This window comes from Clarias gariepinus, chromosome 13, assembly GCF_024256425.1.
Source record: "Clarias gariepinus isolate MV-2021 ecotype Netherlands chromosome 13, CGAR_prim_01v2, whole genome shotgun sequence".
Classification (NCBI taxonomy): Eukaryota; Metazoa; Chordata; class Actinopteri; order Siluriformes; family Clariidae; genus Clarias; species Clarias gariepinus.
In genome coordinates, this window is record NC_071112.1 from 22,483,957 (window position 1) to 22,504,082 (window position 20,126).

At 36.8% G+C, this 20,126-nt stretch overlaps 1 protein-coding gene across 2 annotated transcripts; it reads right to left on the reverse strand.

Moving 5' to 3' along the window:
- Positions 1 to 506: 506 nt before the first annotated feature.
- On the reverse strand, positions 507 to 19,818 carry lin52 (lin-52 DREAM MuvB core complex component). Of its 2 annotated transcripts, XR_008361886.1 has the most exons (7): positions 19,760 to 19,818; positions 17,681 to 17,755; positions 17,482 to 17,519; positions 17,330 to 17,396; positions 17,118 to 17,201; positions 11,819 to 11,874; positions 507 to 1,419 (listed from the first exon to the last, which is right to left on the reverse strand). XR_008361886.1 is itself a non-coding variant. In XM_053510603.1 (6 exons), exons 1-6 carry the CDS (start codon positions 19,776 to 19,778, stop codon positions 1,364 to 1,366), a joined length of 339 nt encoding a protein of 112 aa, XP_053366578.1. In that variant the 5' UTR covers positions 19,779 to 19,818; the 3' UTR covers positions 507 to 1,363. The 2 variants fall into 2 exon arrangements, 1 of the variants encoding a protein (XP_053366578.1); XM_053510603.1 differs by lacking the exon at positions 11,819 to 11,874.
- Between the last annotated feature and the right edge of the window lie 308 nt (positions 19,819 to 20,126).

The following is a 20,126-nucleotide window of genomic DNA, read 5'->3' on the forward strand; positions in this document are numbered from 1 at the left end:
CTGCCCATTGTCTCACCTAATTACACCGGCCGCAGTGTTCTTTGTTTTCTATTCAGCATGCCTGTCTGATTTCCTTTTGCGTGAGACCACTCGCTTCACTGTCCCTGGAAGTGTGCTAATTAGAGAAGAAATGGCCCTAGTAATTATGTCACATCTTATTAACATAGAGGACATAGAGCAATATTATTTTTATGCAATGTTTTGTGTCAGGGGCCTCAAAACTTTAAATTCACATCGAACTGCAGAAATGCCCTAGCACTAGTGGGGAAGCAGAATCCTAATGAAGTGAAGTCTATGGAGCGCCACAGGCATGACGTTATTGCCCTAATTAAAATGTTTTCACGGTGCTGCATAAACTGCCTTTGTTTTATGAAAGTTACTTTTTACAAGGGTCACCAAACACTTTATTATATCTCGAAGTCTGAAAGTAAACAGAATAAATACCAATGAATCAAACAAGATCTATTAGTAGCACTTAAATATTAAAACAACTCTGAACCCATTAATAATCAAAAATAATAATGTTTTATTAACAAATAGTGTTAACTAGAAAATAACAATCGTAATTTAGTCAGTAAATAAATATACAGAGCAGACAAACAAAAACAAGCATTTAACTAAGGAAAAAACAATCAAAAATATTTTACACAATCTAAATGTACAGGAATTTGCATCAGCTCGCCATGCCTGTAACTACACCTGTTGGCCATTTTATCAGGTACACCTTCAATACAGGGTGTCCTGTATCCCATCCTCATCTAGTAATAATAAAGAATCTAGAACATAAGACCACTGCTAATCTGATCGCATATAATATGTTCAGCATGACAGTCACACTGACGTAATAGTGTGTGTTTTGCTGGTTATGACAGCAGTATGGATTGTGCTCTTTGATAGTTTGTGTTATTCTTCAGCAGCATTTTAGACATTTCTGACCACAAGATGCATTTGGCTGGATAGTATTTTCCACTGTTCATATTTTTCTCAATCCTCAATAACAGAGTTAAAAAAAAAACCCAGTAACACTGCTGCACATTCTACACACCAGCACCACACACCAGCACTACTACTGACTCAGTGTCACTGCTACACCGCATGCGCTTGAATGATTCCCAGTTAGCAGAGTCAGATCAACAGATCAGCTACAGTCTGTAATAATTACTAATGTAGTCACGGCACCTACAGCGCAAATTTGCCTGATAAAATGGCCAATACCTGCACATGTACCCAATAAAGCAGTAACTCTGCATATATAAATATATTTATCCGACTAAGCTTTCAAATGTTACAGATCATGGCACTGTTATTTTGCTACAGAGTCTCTTGATATAGGTCCGAACACAATCAGGACATCCTTCAGTCTTCATTTCTTCGGCCTCTCCAGGATGTTAAGGAATTTTCCTCTTGTCATTTCTTTGGCTGGGAATAAAAACAACAACACAGACATCAGTTTTTGTTTTCCAAAAAGTCAATCAGGACACTACAGTTGTGGTTAGAGTTACAGAGAGAAATAAAGAACATACATCTTTTTTGAGCAACTTAAAAAAAAAAAGATAAGCACAGATAACACCAATTGCTTTGTCACGTCAAAGTCAAATTTATTTATAGCACATTTAAAAAACAATATAAAAAAAAGATAAAATAAATAATAAAAAAAGAATAAAAGTGATCAAATGTCTCAGCCAGGTGTAAAAGAGTGAGCTTTTGGTCTGGATTTAAAAGCTTTTAATGTCTAATGATTTAAAAGTTTCTAACGCTTTGTTTCTATATAAGAAATCATTGAGAGTCTTGACTCCCTGGTTAATTCCAATATGACGCAGACATCAAAACTACTATTTAATCAGTTTTCTGGATATACACTATATGGCCAAATGTTTGTGGACATCTGATGTGGCCGAAGGATATCTGTAGCTATTATGAACCCATAAGCCCATAACAGGCACACAGCCTAGTCATGAGCTAGGACCTCAATAACTTAAATGTGACAATTTATGCAAGATTCACAGCTTGTTTGCTGGATTTAGATAGACTCTTAGGATAGTACTGCAAAACTCTAGCGTGTATTGACTTTTAGTACCAACAGATCCACAATGTGCAGACATCAGAGTATTTATTATTATGACATTCTCAAATTTCATCCTTTTAGTGATTATAAAATGTAAAACAATGCTGATACAGAGCTACATCCCCAGTCCTTCTTTTTTTATTAGAGCTAATAATGTTTTTAGATAGATGTTTCTAATGGTATTAGAAAGACGTGAAGCAGAAGGAAAATCAGGCATGTCAGAATGCAGGATCTAAGCTGCATTTCAGCTGGAAAATTAACAGGCACATTTTGAAGACCTTTGAGATTTAAATTAACATGATTAATCTATCAAAGCACCACCAGCAGCTTTAGTCTAGCAATTGTACACAATAAAACACAGATTTATACAATTCTAAAATAAAACCTCTCAATATAGGCCCAATAAAACTTCAACTATTTAATAAACTATAACCCTCATTGTTTAATCCTACGTACATATCATAATTTGGTCTAATAAGATCGGATAGTCCAGATAAGAACTATCATAAATGAAAGAGAGGCTCTAAAGTGTTTAGGAAGCAAATAAATATATTCCCAAAACACTGAAATGAGCAAGAGAGCAAATTTTTTAATAATCAAATAGGAGCCTTTTTCTTAAATCTACAGCTGATACACACTTATTGGATGTGTAGCTGGTATCTCTGGCTGTGACGAGCAGGAACCTGTAGCATAATGTTAAAGACTGACCGTTCCATTTGAATGTTGAAATCAAGCAGAAATCGAGACTCAACAGACCTTCAGTCGGTCTGCTTTAAGGTTTAACATGTATTCTCAGAGATGCTATTCGTCAAAACTCAGTTGCAACGAGATGTTATTAGAGTTACTTTTGCCTTTTCTTCAGTTTAAACCAATCTGGCCTTTCTCTCCTGACATCGGAGTTATTAAGGCATTTTCAATACTTTCTTCTATTTCAGACCATTTTCTGAGATGGTTGTGCATAAAAATCCTGGTAGATTAGCAGTTTTGGAAAATCAAACCAACCCATGCCACCTTCAAAGTCACTCCAGTTTCCTTTATTTCCAATTTTGGATGCTGGGTTTGCGCATCATCAGATTGTCTTGACCATGTCTACATGCACTGAGTTGGTGCCATGTGATTGGCTGACTAGGTATTTAATAAATTAACAAGCAGTTGAACAAGTGTACCTAATGAAGTGGACCTTTAAGGGGGGGTTCAAGTGTATGAAGGATAGTCAGTATATGTAATCCAAATATGACCAAAAGCGCATGCTGATACGCGAGCTGTATTTGGAAGAAGTGAAAGAAGGACTGATGCACAATAACACGGCTTTGAGAGCAGACACCGATAGTCAGGAATTGGCTAATAGAATGGTGCGGCAAATTGTAATTTAGATGAACTGCCCCATGTGGAATAATAATGCCGGGAGTTTGTGTCAGTTGCTACACCTAGAGTTGTCAGTCTTTGGGTTACACATGATAAAAATTGGATTCAGACTGATTAACGTTGGTTGGTACTGTCTCTTCAAATAACACCAAACAGAATAATCAGAAGCAAGGCTGGTCAGGTGGGGTTGCAGCCATGAATGAAACCGTCAAAATTAACAGGATTAAAAGGAAGTAATTTGACCTGCAATTACTGCTAAAGAAGAAAAGACCATGTTTATAAAAGTGAAATATGACCAGTGAAGGTGATGCACCACTGTAGGCTCTGAAATGGCAGACAACCTGGAAGGGACTCAGGAGTGCAATGTACATGAATCAAGACAACATTGTTTAATACATTATGGTACATAAAATAATCATGCTTAAAAAAACTTAAACTTAAAACTTAAAAAAATAAATTAGCAACTGCCTTAGTAAAATAGTAACTGTGGTTTTAATGTAAACAATGAAGATCTGCATTAAAAGTGCGTGTTAGGTGATTAATTAATCGTAATAATGTAAAAAAAATATCTAATTATTATATATTATGCTAATACTTAAAAAAAAATAAATCCCTGTCCAGTTTGTGACATGGAAGCAATGTGGATGACTATCTCATTAAAAAAAGATATTTCAGCTTTAATAGTTGAACATTTACAGTACAGACCTTGTTAGTAAACAATGAGGACAAAAACCACCACCACCACCAAAACAAAATATTCCTTCATTAACATAATCCTATCCTATCATAATCAGGGTAAAATATTCCATTAACCATGGCACCAATTTGCGGTCATATTGCCTAGTGCTAATTAAAAGCTGTTTAATTGTTATAAACAAATTTAAACTACATAGCTGTTAAGGATTATACATTTACTTATTATTTTAATATTAAAATATAATTTAAATATAAGTAAAAAAGAGTTTGTTTTGCATAATATTTTAGATATACTACTTCAAACTTCAACGCGGCACTTGACAAATTGGTTGGGATTGAACTGCCAGAATTGCTTAAATAGAACTTATCTTGAAAAAGAAATATGCTTCATGGTAGTCAATAATAAATTATAATAAACCAATTATTAATTATGAATGTATTTAAAATTTTGGTTGAACATGAACATTTCCATAAGGCATTCAAATAACTAAAATATGCAGTTTGAGCCACTAAGAAAATAACATCATCCATCCTTTCCAAAAATAAAAACACCTACCCTGTGGATTAAACTTGGCATAACTAGTATTTTAGTAATAGTAAGTTTGATTCATTTATAATGCCAAACTTCAAGTAACTTTAGCACATAAACATAACACATAAAATGTCTTCATCGAATCATTCTGAATAGAGTCTAACATAACTGTATACATGGATGATGATCTGATAAGAAGTGCATGAGACAGGAGAAAAAGGTGGCATTGAGATTAGGCAAGACTTCCCATCTTTTACAACAAATCCCACCTTTTGTGTTATGACTGGTTACAAAAATTCTGTCTCATGTTACTGGTTAGATGCCTTATTTTGTGTGAAATACGGAGCCAATCCAAAGTCATAGATGCAGTGGGTGAAAATAAAGACCGGTTGGAGAGAGCTGTAAGAAGTCTCTTAATATTAACACAAATAGAGCAAACATGAAAAAGAATATAGTTCTCAAAACAAGAAAGAATCAACCTGATAGTGTTTACGTAACTGATGTTTACTAGAGATAGGGAAAAATACAGTAATGTATCGCAATTCTTCTGTGTGGAAATACACCACACTGACTATAAAATCTATCTTTTAAAATGATCTTTTAATTTCTATGCTTGCATTCATACTAAAAGAATCGCAACACAAATTTGAATCAGCACCAACTGTAGGTATTATTATAATATTGTATCAGGTGGTCTGATTATCAAAAGTTTAACTCAACCCTCCTATTTCAATAAAAATAAAAATTCTGGTTTTAACATAATGTTTTTATTTCCATTCGACTGTTATTATTCCAATGATTAGGGGAATTTTAGGGTTTATGTAAATGCAGCTATGAATAGCACCATTATGGTCAAAGTTTTAATTAGGCCATTACCAAATAATCCATAAATATATATGAAAATGACTTTGGTTATTATTAATTCAATATATTTAACATATTACTAATAGAATGTAGGAAACAAGCAAACTGCAATAAAGCCAATCAAAGTCAATTCTCTAATCAGCAAAGATAAGTATGGCCAGGACTTTCTACAAATTACATGTATCGTAATCTCCGTTACATGTCCATGATTTTCCGCTAACAGCTCGTTAAATGGGCCAGTGGTTTTTGGAGAGTCGGTAAATAGATGAAGGACCCTCATCATGGCTAAACTAACGATTGCGTCCCTAGCTCTTTCGGACCCTTACAATCTCTCGCTCATTTTCTGTCCAAAACAATACTAGAGCCTATCTGGCTATGCTCTCTCCCCGAAGACCTCGCCACCAGAGAGCAACCCTCTGATCCTCTCATTAATTAGATTTCCATTTATCCTCCAGTCCCGTCAGAGCAGAAGGGAAATGATTTGCATTGAGTGGGTTAGATTAAAAGAGGGTCCAGCAAGCTAGCTACCTTCTTCCTTTGGCACGTGCCCATAGGCAAGTGCAGCACGCGCGCACACACACACACAGGCATGCACAATCGATACTGATTAGCAGGAGTTAGAGATTTGTTTAGTTGATTAGAAAGGTCAATTACTAATTCTGTACTTAGTTAATCAGCAACTTCTTTGTCTCAGCATCCATGGGAAATTACATGCTGTAGATTTCAGCTGCTTTGCTGCTGCATAACAAACAGTGATCAGATCGGATTTCCGTGGACATCTAACTACACTAAGTAAAAAAAAAAAAAGAAAAAAAAAGTAAAATTAATTTGAATTACGGATTGATGGATGTAGCTGTTCAATCACATTTTGATAATATTGATAACAGTGGGAACTGCAGATGGCGTGAGAACATTAGCTCCCCTTTCACCATCAACCCGAGCTCTGTTCATTTTGCACAGCGAGTACTACACTTACTTTTGTCTATAACTCGTAAGATCAGATGGGAAAACAAACTAACAAAGGCATCATAAGCAGAATCGAGATCAGCACCATTCCAAACCCTCTGAGGATGCCTGCGTGAATGACGGGGTGTGACATGGATGCTCTTTTCTTCCATCTTATGAGCTGTGGCTGATTAATGTGAGGATTGCAATAGCAAACAAGATGGTTCCTTTTAAAACCCAACGAGTCCCTGGACTGAGCTAAAGATGCTGTTTAAATCCGACTGCCCCGAATCACTTTCATTAAGAGTCTCTCTCTCACACACACACACACACACACACACACACACACACACACACACACACACACACACACACACACCGATTGCACCCCTGTTGCACAACTTAAACTGCCACTTGGCTATTACGGGGCGTAATCTTTATTTAATAGATTTAACATCCATATTCACTGCCTGATTCCCGAGAGAGCAAGGCGGAACGCAGAGGACACACATGGACACACTTTCACACACACATGCATACGCATTAACCCACGGCCACATGTCTCCCCCTCGCTTCGGAATACGTACACCTGACGCTCATGTTTGGGCTCAAAATTCAATTACCCACTTATTGATACTTCACAGGGATATTTAAGATGCAGACATGGAGAGTGATTTCCCAGGGGAGCCACCGCTTCCTCTTAATGTCCCAGCCGAGAGCTCCTCGCCCCTCCCGCCTGTTCTCTACACCACGAATCATTACACACAGGCACGTGTACACACACACCCTCACTCTCTCTCTCTCTTTCACACTGTCCATGAGGTCTCCTTATTAATAGGCAATCAGTCAAAATTCATTCATTAAAAACCTTAAAAGGTTTTTGCACAGACACTATGATTAGCTGGGAAAGAAAATCCAATGAATTCCTAATGCACCTATGGAAATGAGGTGTCATTTCCGATCTGTTGATGGAAGCAGTCGGGAGGACAGAGGAGGGAGAGGAGGGAGCTGGTTTGCGTTTCCTCTTCCCCTCTCCTCAACCAGTTTAGCTGTAACCAAAATCAGCTGCACAATACGTGTAAAGCTAAAAACACAACAGACTAAAAAGTAACAAGGTACCAGAAAATCATTTTTACACTGCATACAAATCTTTTCATCATGTGCGTATCTGTATATCTGTGAGAGATAAGTCATACGCTGCCTTTCTCTGATCATTCCCATATTGGGTTTGTTTCGGCTCGATAGACCCCAGAGAGGATGTGAAGTCAAGATCTAGCAAACGCGATTCTGATTTTTTTCTCTATCCACACTATACGGCACGGTGCCAGTAAAAAGGCCAGGAAGTGCAGAGGAGGAAGGGTGAGGGAGTGGATAGATAGAGGAGAGCTTTCACCCGGCACAGCCTGTCATCTGACAACACTTCATAACTGCTGGCCCCCGCGGTCAGGTGTCTCTGATGGATTGATGGAAGCCCATTACTACGATGCCGTAGCGTCCGTCCAATCATTACAGTGCTATGGTGCACTTAATAGAGCTGAGATTGATCCGAGGGAGGGGGGCATTGAACGCTGGGGCTATTAGGGTTGGACAGGTGTGACACCTCAGCCTCATTCTTGATAGCGGAGCTGCTACAAGACCACCAGCTTTAGTGTCAGTCGTGTTTCTTTTTGTGGATTTCTTTTCTTTTTTTTTTTGTTGCATATTTCTTTAGTCAGCAAGCGCTGTTTATTTGACTTGTGTTAAAGACTGTTTGCCCTTAGCTTTTACTTCCTTTGACTCTAGCACAATTGCATCACATCAGAATCAACCTGAGATTAAGGCTAATAATCTAAAATAAGCAACATACTTATATCTTTTTTCTTCTTAAACGTAAAAAAAAACAACGAAATTACACTGTGCAAAAATCTCCAACGTGATATTTATAAGAGACCTTTTCCTACATGTTGAGCATTTGTTAAAAGAAAACAAATCTATTACATCACACTAGCATTCTGCGACAGCAGGCATTAGCAGTATCATCAGCGTTGCCTGAGACCTACCTGTCCCCAAGGGCCACTCTCTATTCAATTACCTTCAATAACAGCACTTATCAGTGTAGTGAGTGGCCCTGTGGGACAGGAGGGTCCTGATGAGCACGCTCAGACAGCAGTATTTATCATGGCCTGGAGCAGATGGGAACTGGTAGGGGGAAGGAAGCCTGGGCACGCGTCAACTCCTCAGAGAACACTGCTACGCGGCGTCACTTGGCTAAAGGAGGAGGGGGTGTGTGTCTCCCCAAGGAGGTGGATTTGGCACACGCCTCATTCTCATGCTTACAAAAATATGGCCACATGTTTGCACGCCTAGTAGGCACAGTAATGCTCTTATTTTGTACTGTTCTTGATGTAGCTGAGGAAAAATAAAATTAAAAACAGTGGCCTAATTATTCAAAATTATCAAACTTATTATAATCTGTTCAGATGCATCTAACCAGGTGAAAAGAAGACATATAAATACAAAAACACCACTTCTGAAACATTTCACTTGGAAAAAAAAAAATTAGCAACTCCATTAAGTCCACTTGTGTGTCCTCCAGGCAAAGCCTTCAAGGGTGAGTTTTCAATGTCTGATTACGCATCCCCATTAACCAGCTCAGGATTTTAATGGCCACCTTGGCACAGTAAATCGTTCTGGCGCGTCCCCCTCACAGCACCCCCCCACCCCACATGTCCTACCCAACCCTTCCCAGGTTCATTTAATGACGCTGCAGAGCGAAAGAAACATGAAGAAAAAGTAACTGAGATTTACAAGGCTTTCTTGACAGCTGTGAAAATGAAGAAAATTAAATCCCACCGTGTTAAAGGTCATTGGCGGATGAAGTCGCAGGGAACAAATAATAATCACTATTTGGTACATGCTAAAGGTGGACAATCAAATGGACTTAATTTACGTTATTGGATATATATTTTTATAATGAATAAAAAGGGGTTGTCGTTAATTTGAGAAAAAGATTAGATAAAAAACAAATAATTAATTAATTTAAACTTCTTTACAACTGTACAGTACTGGGCAGTTTTACATAACCTCTTTTTATGGTACAAACTTTGTTACACGTGATTATTTTATGACTTCAATATTAATTTACTACAAAATTTTTCTGGTTTCTGAACATTAGGGATTCCAGCAAAAAAAATAAAAATCTGAAGAGCAAAAAAGAAAAAAGCAGCATAGTATGTAAAAGACCAGATTTCAGATAAATAAAAAAAACAAAGGATTGCCATATTGTCTTTATGAAATAAGAAACACCTCTATGAGCAGGTGTGTCTAAACGTTAGTGAACCTGTGACAACTTCAAAAATTTTTTTTTACATTTCCACATTTACAAAGTCTTTTAAAACTTTCATGGAATTAATGAACAAGGGCAGCAAATATAGCTCATGATCAATCCGCCATCCCTATATGCACAAATAATTCAAGCAAACGTCTACACCAAGAACTGGCTTTGTGCTCTCTGAGAGGGAGTATTTTAAGAGGCACTAAGTATGTCTGTTGCCAGGAATTTAAAGAATCAGACTACAGTATTTAAAAACACTGGTGGTAAAACACAAAAACATGGAGCTATAAGCACTTAATCTGAATGGACGCATCACATATCTGTTATTCGGTAAATGTTTTTGATGAACACAGAAAAGCCAGAAGTGCATGTGTGAGAGACCTGGTCATGCTGTATATCACAACTATTTTGCTGTTTCTCCTCCAGATAAGTAAGCTGAAAATTTTTATCGTGCTTGCACATGCTAGATTATTGAAGTTATGTTTATTAGCAAATGCGCCAGGAAGACATCTAAAATAACTAGCTAACTAGGCAAGTAAATATTGTATGTTACTGGTCATTTACTGCTTACCTTGGAATCTGAAATATAAAATAAATAGACACTTTAGTGTAGCCATCATTTGGGCGTTTCAGTACCTAAACAACATTCTGCAACCAGAGCTGCATCCAGAGCGCTTTCCAGTAGCAGATATGACGTCATCTGTTGCATGAAAGGTCTACAGGTTTGTGATGTCCTGCTTTATGTCCTAGTGTGATGAGCGCAGGCATGGAGAGTGGGCCATATATAGCTGCTCTGTTTTAATCAATGTTTACATGTGCATATTGACTTTTTTTTTTTTTTGACTGGATACATATTACTATACATTTAACAGACCAGGCTCCTATAGAGATTGTGCAAGTGATTAATGTAACTTATTGCAAATAAGGCCGCCATAATGCCAGTCTATCACAAGGGAAAGAAGATTGCCAAGGCTTAAAATTTACCATTCAAGAAATGAATTGCAAAATCTTCAGGATGGAACACGAGTTTTGATCACTCTGACACAATAAAAAATAATTACCTGATGTAATAAATATTTTTCTGACATGATCAGTGTAATCGGTTTAAGCCCTGTTTGATACAAACTGTTTCACCTGTGTGATTTTAGTTATTAAAATATAAAAAAAAATCAGAACTATAAAAAACCTAAAAACATAAATCAATACCAGGCTCTGCAAGAAATGTGTTCCTCGTGTCTACCTTGAATATATGAGCTTTTGGCACCTAAATTAGCACTACCCACGCCTCTTTACTGATTCATTTAATGATGCTACAGAGCGAAAGAAACATTAAGAAAAAGTAAATAATATCTTGACCTGTGTAAATGAAAAAAAAATTGCTGTTAACGATCATTGGTGAATGAGGTCACTGGAAACAAATAACCAAAATTTTGTACATGCTGAAGGTAAACTGTATGTTACTGGAGAAATACACTCACCTAAAGGATTATTAGAAACACTTGTTCAATTTATCATTAATGCAATTATCTAATCAACCAATCACATGGCAGTTGCTTCAATGCATTTAGGTGTGTGGTCCTAGTCAAGACAATCTCCTGAACTCCAAACTGAATGTCAGAATGGAAAAAAAGGCGATTTAAGCAATTTTGAGTGTGGCATGGTAGTTGGTGCCAGACGGGCCGTTATGAGTATTTCACAATCTGCTCAGTTACTGGGATTTTTACGCATAACCATTTCTAGAGTTTACAAAGAATGGTGTGAAAAGGGAAAAACATCCAGTATGCGGCAGTCCTGTGGGCAAAAATGCCTTGTTGATGTTAGAGGTCAGAGAAGAATGGGCCGACTGATTTAAGCTGATAGAAGAGCAACTTTGACTGAAATAACCACTCATTACAACCGAGGTATGCAGCAAAGCATTTGTGAAGCCACAACACGCACAACCTTGAGGCGGATGGGCTGCAACAGCAGAAGACCCCACCGGGTACCACTCATCTCCACTACAAATAGGAAAAAGAGGCAACAATTTGCACGAGCTCACCAAAATTGGACAGTTGAAGACTGGAAAATGTTGCCTGGTCTGATGAGTCTCGATTTCTGTTGAGACATTCAAATAGTAGAGTCAGAATTTGGCGTAAACAGAATGAGAACATGGATCCATCATGCCTTGTTACCACTGTGCAGGCTGGTGGTGGTGGTGTAATGGTGAGGGGGATGTTTTCTTGGCACACTTTAGGCCCCTTAGTGCCAATTGGGCATCGTTTAAATGCCACGAGCTACCTGAGCATTATTTCTGACCATGTCCATCTCTTTATGACCACCATGTACCCATCCTCTGATGGCTACTTCCTGCAGGATAATGCACCATGTCACAAAGCTCGAATCATTTCAAATTGGTTTCTTGAACATGACAATGAGTTCACTCTACTAAAATGGCCCCCACAGTCACCAGATCTCAACACAATAGAGCATCTTTGGGATGTGGTGGAATGGAAGCTTCGTGCCCTGGATGTGCATCCCACTAATCTCCATCAACTGCAAGATGCTATCCTATCAATATGGGCCAACATTTCTAAAGAATGCTTTCAGCACCTTGTTGAATCAATGCCACGTACAATTAAGGCAGTTCTGAAGACGAAAGGGGGTCAAACACCGTCTTAGTATGGTGTTCCTAATAATCGGAATATGCAGAGAATAGCGGCATGCCGATGAGTATGACCTGAATATAACCAAAATTACCGGTCTATCTGCTGAATATAGATGCAAAAAATTTTTTTAACTGTTTCTGGATCACACTAAACGCAAGAGCAAAAAATGAAAGCCCAAACTATTTTCGCAAATAAGGCTAAGCATAGTACAATTATATAATCTGTTGGCTATTTGGTGCATCGTAATAGCTTGAAAGCTAGTAGTCAATAAACTACAAATACTGCTAATTAATTCACTGTCTTAGATTTAAATACTTAAATCTTAATCTAAAACACACATTTAACCTTTAGCTGGCTGTCACCAGTCAAAGGAAGAGCGTAAACAAAAATTATATTCACTTCATATCGTAGTCCTACACACATTTAATTAATATTAAAATATTTGACACACAAGTTTGTTTAAAGCAGCTGTCTAGATGATCTAAGGCTTAGATGGTAGTACAAATTTCTGAACTCAGGACAAGGATTAGCCAGGTCAACAACTCTAGATAAATAGTGTAAATACAACTGGCAAGATGTCTCATAAACAAAACTCATGCGACGGTATGACATAGCTGCACAAGCTCTATACCAGGATTACATAGTCTGCCTCCACAAGACCAGTGGGGGTGCATTGGTGTGGTGGTGTTGGCAGGATCATGGGCACCCAAGACTCACCCATAACCACAGGCACCACAAGATAGATTATACAATTAAACCAATAATTAATGAAAATCTTAATATAAAGTGACATGAGAAATTGGTTGCAAGGAGTATGTGTATAATGGTAAATACTTTACTAGTTGTCTACAAGAACAATGTACAATATGCTTTGACAGCTATGTCGTGTTGTAATGTTAATATATTGAATAAAAGATGTTAATGCGAGTGATCCTAGTAGATGGATGTGTTCTCTGGGTGTAGTAATAGTAAATGGCTGTGGGATTGATTTTCAGGAAACGTAATGACTGCAAGAAGTATTGTACTGTGCAGTTAAACTGATTATCAATCTATTATCTCATAACCAATCATTGATTATGGGGTAGTAACCAACTCCCATCACTAATACAGATACACTGCCAGGCCCCCCCAAAAAAAGAAGGCACCTTTAGCTTTTATTACAACACACAATGTGGTGGCCAGTTCATGTGTGAAAATAATTCCTCAGAACCACTCTTTCACAATTTGACTTCTGGGATACTCCTGTGCCACCAGGGAAAAAAAAAACTGAGTACATTCGTCAGCTGACTTTATTTTCACATAACATTACTAATTCTAGACCAGACCAACTAAAGCAACCCTAGATCATAACACTGCCTTCAGAGGCTTGTACAGTGGCCACTATGCATGATGTGTGCATCGCATCATGTGCTTCCTGTCTTACCCTGACACACCCATCACCAGTGTTCGGTGTAACGCGTTACAAAGTAACGAGTAATCTAACTCTATCTAAATCTTCGGTTCGCCATTTAAGTACTCAGATATTTTGTTACTTTTTTTTTTAAATGTACCTATGTGTAGGTAATTTCAATGACCTGCCCCCCTGTTATATCCCTATCTCAATCTTACCTATGCGGATTTGACTCAGCGAAGGCCGACATGCAGTAAGATGAAAACCTAATCACAGCGTCGAAACTAACGGTGAATCATGATCCGTAAGAACCGTACTTACAGCTACTGCGTGAACCCGCGTAGGTGAAATAGAGGTATTAGTCGCCAACAGATTATGGGCCAAACTTCGCTGAGTGATGATAGTAGAATATTTATAAAGGTCTTGACTGAAACAACATGCATAAGGAATCACAAAGAAGTTTTAATTTTCTGCAATGGATAAGTACTCTAACTAGTTATTTTTATCAGAAAGTAACGCTGTAATGTAACTGTTTACTTTTTAAAGACAATAATTTTGTAATGTAATTAGTTACTTTAAAAAGTAACGTCCCTCAACCCTGCCCATCACCATGTAATAGGGACGATCTGAATCCATCAAATCACATGACCTTTTAATATTGCTTTTAATTAAGTCCAATCTCTATGCTCCAAGCCTTTTTTCTGATTAGTCTCATTAACAAATGATGATTTAAAAAAATGCTTTGATGGGTTCTTAAACCCAGTTCCAGTAGTTTTTAAAATCTCCTTAGTTGTTTTCATTGCTTGATGTGTCCAAATAATTTATCCTTCCTGAAATGGTGACTTTTGTTTTTTTCAACCCATAAGAACTTTATGAGAAAGCAGATTTCTTTTACTTATATACAGGCATGAATATTTTTGAAAAAAAAATGCTTAATGTTGATGTTCATGTCACATTCTACCAGCTTTTAGCCTGAGCAATCACATAACATCATGCATCTAAAATTACATTAACTAATGACCAATTAGCTCAGGCATAATCCCCGAATGAATGGGGCAGAACCATCAGATAGAATTTTATAAAACAGCATTGAGCTCCCATAACGGACGACTCTATCTCTGTGCGTCTGGCTGAGGCCCACATGTGCACAGTAAAGGAAATGCAGCATGATTTTAAACAAACGCTCCTAACCTAGACCCTTCAGAGCCATCGTTGACTTTAAAGGTGTATAAGAGACTTATAAATACAGATTATACAAGCATACCTAGAAACGCACACTACCACTTTGTTATTCTGTTAAAAAAAAAAAAAAGTTGAAAGAAAAAAAAATCTACTACCAAATTCTGCATTTGGAAAGCTTAATCTACACAAGTGATGAGCATCATGTGGCATTTCACCCATCAATCCCTGTGCCTTTAATGCAACCGAATGGAAAATCATCCACAGAACAAATTAATTGAAAATTATATTTAGACATTATATAATGAAATATAGCATTTATGCATAAATGCATATTACACTTATAATAACAAATTATTAGTTGGGCAAGTTCACTGTGAGCCTGCATGTGACTCCTGAAAGCATTCTCACTGCTTTCTAAAAATTAATTACCAACTAACACTAAAACTCAGGTAATGATATAATCAGGCTATAACCTAATTCATCCAGAGACACAAATGCAAACCTATTCATTATAAACTGTCTGCTTATGTCAGACGATTTAACTACTTTAAGACAGCAAAACCACAGGAGGTCCACAAAAGTAATGGCCTCAACTCGAAAGGTTAAGATTTTTAAGCACAGATTTGTACATATGCAGTTATATATTTTTAAAAGGTATATATTTACAGAAGCCTACTTTATATTCTTTTGGTATCATTTCCAATGCTTGGAAGCAATTTCCATGTTATTTAATTATTTTATCTATTTTTCATCACAAAGTGGTACAAAGATGTAGCATAGATATACATCCAAAACCACTGTCTCTTAACTTTCTTTTGATCAATTAGCATCATACTGCAGCAAAGAACAGCAGTTTATCAATGATGTGTATAAAAAAAAATGCTATAACTGACAATTACTCTAGCTTGCATGCTTGGACATTCCACAGTCCATATAAGGGTGAAACAATTAGGTGTTGTTTTTAAGCTAAACAGCACCACCTAGAGGAAAATAGTTTTTTGTAATAAACCAAGCTCAAGAGACACAATTATGTGAATGAAAATTATAGGATCAGGAAAGCTGAAACTATATAAAATTAGTGTAAACATTAGGGTAAAAGAATACTTTTCACACACACAAAAATTCTGGGTTTTGTATGCATGAAAAAAAGAATCTTGCAGAAGTTCTGCAGGTTCTACTACAGGATGTTCAGTAAAACTAAGCAGCTACTTTTCTTATAAAACTTCACAAATTGTACCCGAGGCTTAAGCAAATCGTCATCACACCAATTACTAGTGTGTGTATATATATACAGTATATATATATATATATATATTTTTTTTTTTTTTTAAATGTAGCAACTTTTTTGAAGAGATCTTTGGTTTACAGCAGTTATTGCATATAACAAAAACATGGCATGAGAAAGCAGTGATCATAGATTCTAGTCCTCCAAGACCTTCACTGCATCATATGCAAATTAACGTCTTACAATCATTACAGTTTTGCCGATTATGACTTTCACCACCAGCCCCTGAAGGACACAGTTGCTGACAGATTTGCTCTTACACTACCACCCAAAAGTTTGGGTTCACTTGCAAATTTCTTTGTTTTTGTTTAGTGATTTATTTTCGACATCCTACAACAATTGGGGATTTTAAAACTATGAAATATATATGAAATTAGGTAATTATGTAAATTCAGTAGTCAGTTGTAATTTTAAGACACGAGGTCAGCCTTTCTGGAATAGTTCTTGAAAGAACAGTATTGTCAAGTGCATTTACAAAACCCATCAAGAACCATGATGAAACTGGCTCTCATGAAGACCATACCAGGAAGGCAAGAACGAAAATTACCTCTGCTACAGAGAAGTTCATTAAGAGTTACCAGTCTCAAAAATCACCAATTAACATCACCTCAGATTACAGCGGTTATGAAGGCCTTACAGATCATGAGTAGCAAAAACATCTCAACATTAACTGTTCACAGGAAATTATTGCATATTTTGGAGCCTTTCAGAATTTCTTTACAATGCAGAAAAAAAAAATAAAAATCAGGAACGATAATGGAGTTAGAAAGTGATCCCAAACTTTTGAGCGGTAGTGTATTTTTATATTTGTTTGAATGTCATATGCTTGACTTACACTCTTCCAAGCCCAGCTGATACGCCAAGTTCTGCAGCCCTTTAACCTTTTCCATCAGGTTTGCTGTGGTCAGACTTCCCAGCTCTGGCACAGTACAGAGTGAAAGAGTTTAAAAAAATAATAAAAACTGCTTTACACAACCAAAAGGTAATAATCTTTTCAATAGATTTTACATGCATTTGTGGTTTAGATAACCATGCATGAGATGAGACCTTTCAACATTTCAACGTCCTCTGCCTCCAGCTCTGCCATCCACTTGGGTGGAGAATTTGTTATGGGCTGAAAATAGAACAAACAAAATTATTCTTCTCCTGATCACACCATGATTTTAAAATAGTTAATAGATGATGTCTACAATACTTACATTTTTAAACGATGCGGCAAATTCAGAAACCCCAGGCACTTTTGACAAACAACCAAGACAGACATAAAATATGAGAATGTGATTTGTGCATGACAGTGTAACTACAGTACTTACTCACCAGTCACATTGGGAAAAAATATATTTTTATTTCATATAAAAATAATGTTGAAAATGACTATCATTATAATATAAAACTTACACTGTTCTGGCCAGAGGTCAGGCGAAGCTCGATCAAGCTTTTCATAACTTAGCAACGATGGCTCAAAGTCCTCAGCTGTAACACGACAGAAAGTAATCATTAGTTAAATGCAGAGGCAAAGGAATCATAAATCATAATAAAGATATTATGATGTCAGACAAACCAAAATGATTCAACTAAATAACTAACCTAGATGGGATTCTTTAGGTCTCTGTTTAAGGTGTGACCTCTTTATTTTTATATATATACAGATATGATAAAAACCAACACAATTATAAATGTGCATTATATCTGTGTTTTTCATGGTTATTGAAAACAAGTGAACCAAAAAGAAATACTATCTAGCAAGTCCATGATAAATCTGAATTAGACAACTCCTTATAGACTGGGGCCCCAGGACTCCATCATGTCCAATACAGAGTGCGCCCTTGAAGTTATTACTATTATTAAGTTAAACATTTCACATTTCATATCACAGCTGGGTGCTGGGGATACGGTGCACCTGGGCCAGAAATGACTAAAAGCCTTGCTTAAGAGCCCAAAAGAGGCAGTGGAGCTGGGACTTAAACCACGACCTTCTAATCAGCCTTAACCCCTTTGAGCTCTGGCAATTGTATTTTAAAAATGACAAATCTAGCGAGTTTTTAAGCAGACTACTCCACTGGATAACTGTAATGTCTACGTCCATTACCAGGAGCTATGAGAACATTAAGTAATCTCATGCCCTGCTGTGTAAATGCTGACCGGGCTGCCGAACTTCTGCAAGCTTATGGTCCCACCTTGTGTTCCCAACAACCAATCACTGACCACCACTGTTTCCCAGGACCAATCACTGACCACCACTGTTTCTCAGGACTAATCACTTATTAGGATTTTTACCAACCACCAATCACTGTTTGCCCCCCAACACTCTTCTTATTTCCTTTTAAATTCTGTTTTTGATGATATTTAAAAGATAATATTCAACCTATATTTTACCTTAACCAATCACTCTAAATGCTTAATTCTTTTAGATACTTGAATAATAATAAAATATTTATTTATTCAAAACAATTTGTTTATTGTAGAAAGCCAAGCAAGTTATTTTATTCTTTTTGTAAATTTGGTGAACACATTGCACCATGGGTCCTGAAAAGTTTAGCAAAAACAAGAAAGGGAGCCACTTTCAATTAAATTTGTTAAGCAGCCGGTGCCAATTGAGTCGTGAATTAAGATTATGTCAGGTTTAATGTCTTTTTATTTAATATTTTACTTATGATTATAGTTTTGGAAATTGGTTATATTGATCATCTGCAATTATATATATTTCAAATGGCCAAATGCGCTTCGCAATATGAAATTTCGCCTTAAGAACTTGACTTTGGAACGAATTAAATTTGAATGCTGAGGTACCGCTGTACAATAAAATCTCAATATAAATCAATTATATATATATACATACACATATATATATATATATATATATATATATATATACACATATACACACACACACATACACTTTGTATATGGCACTGCAGATTTTTTTTGTCAATTTTATATGGTTGTTCTGGTTTCCACTATAGATAATTACTGATCTAACTGTTAAACGGTCTATGCTAAACAGCATTAGTAACTTATTTAATGTTAGATGTTAAGAAGCTAGCCGCGTCACCTACAATAACACTACTTCAGTAACTGCTGTACTCTCGGTATCTCCTTAGATACCGGTGTTAACACAGCGCCAAAGCGAACCGAATCTCGACTAGGTGCTCTGTCTGACAGACATTTTACTCATTATAGTTTTATACTGGGTATAAATCAATATTACGCGCGGACTAGCCAGCTAAACTCGCTAGCATAAAGACGTCGGTTATCGTCGGCTTGGCTAGCGGGAGGCTACTGGAGACCGATAAACAAGCGCTAGCTGGCGGTTTGAAAAAAGTAAACTGAGCGTTTGTGTGAAACTCCTAACCTTACTATCTAAGAAGGGGAACGGCGTCTTAATTCACACATATTGTTACACACAACGAACTCTTCACGTCACATTTAAACATCGACAGCAGAGAAATTAGTTGCCTGAGAGGAATTAAATTTTACCTCCATTCGGAGACGCCATTTTGACATCGGATCACGTGATGTGCGAGAGCCAATCGCAGAGAAGAATCTAACTGAGGAACGGAAAAGACCGCCTTGTATACAAATTGCGACGTAATGACGTTTATTGGTATACTTTATTGTTCAGATAAAACAGGATAAATCTCTATAGATCTCCTCCTTTCAGAAGGAGTTGATTTTTTTTCTTATACCAGCATGTCTCTGAATGTAGTCCAAGTTGATATTTAAGTCACAGGCTTATATTAATGCACTTGTTTAAATAATTTATTGGTTTTATAGTAACACAACGGGAAAAAAAAATAGTAAAAAAAAAAAAAAGAAGTAATTTTTAGTAATTTCAGGAAAGTTG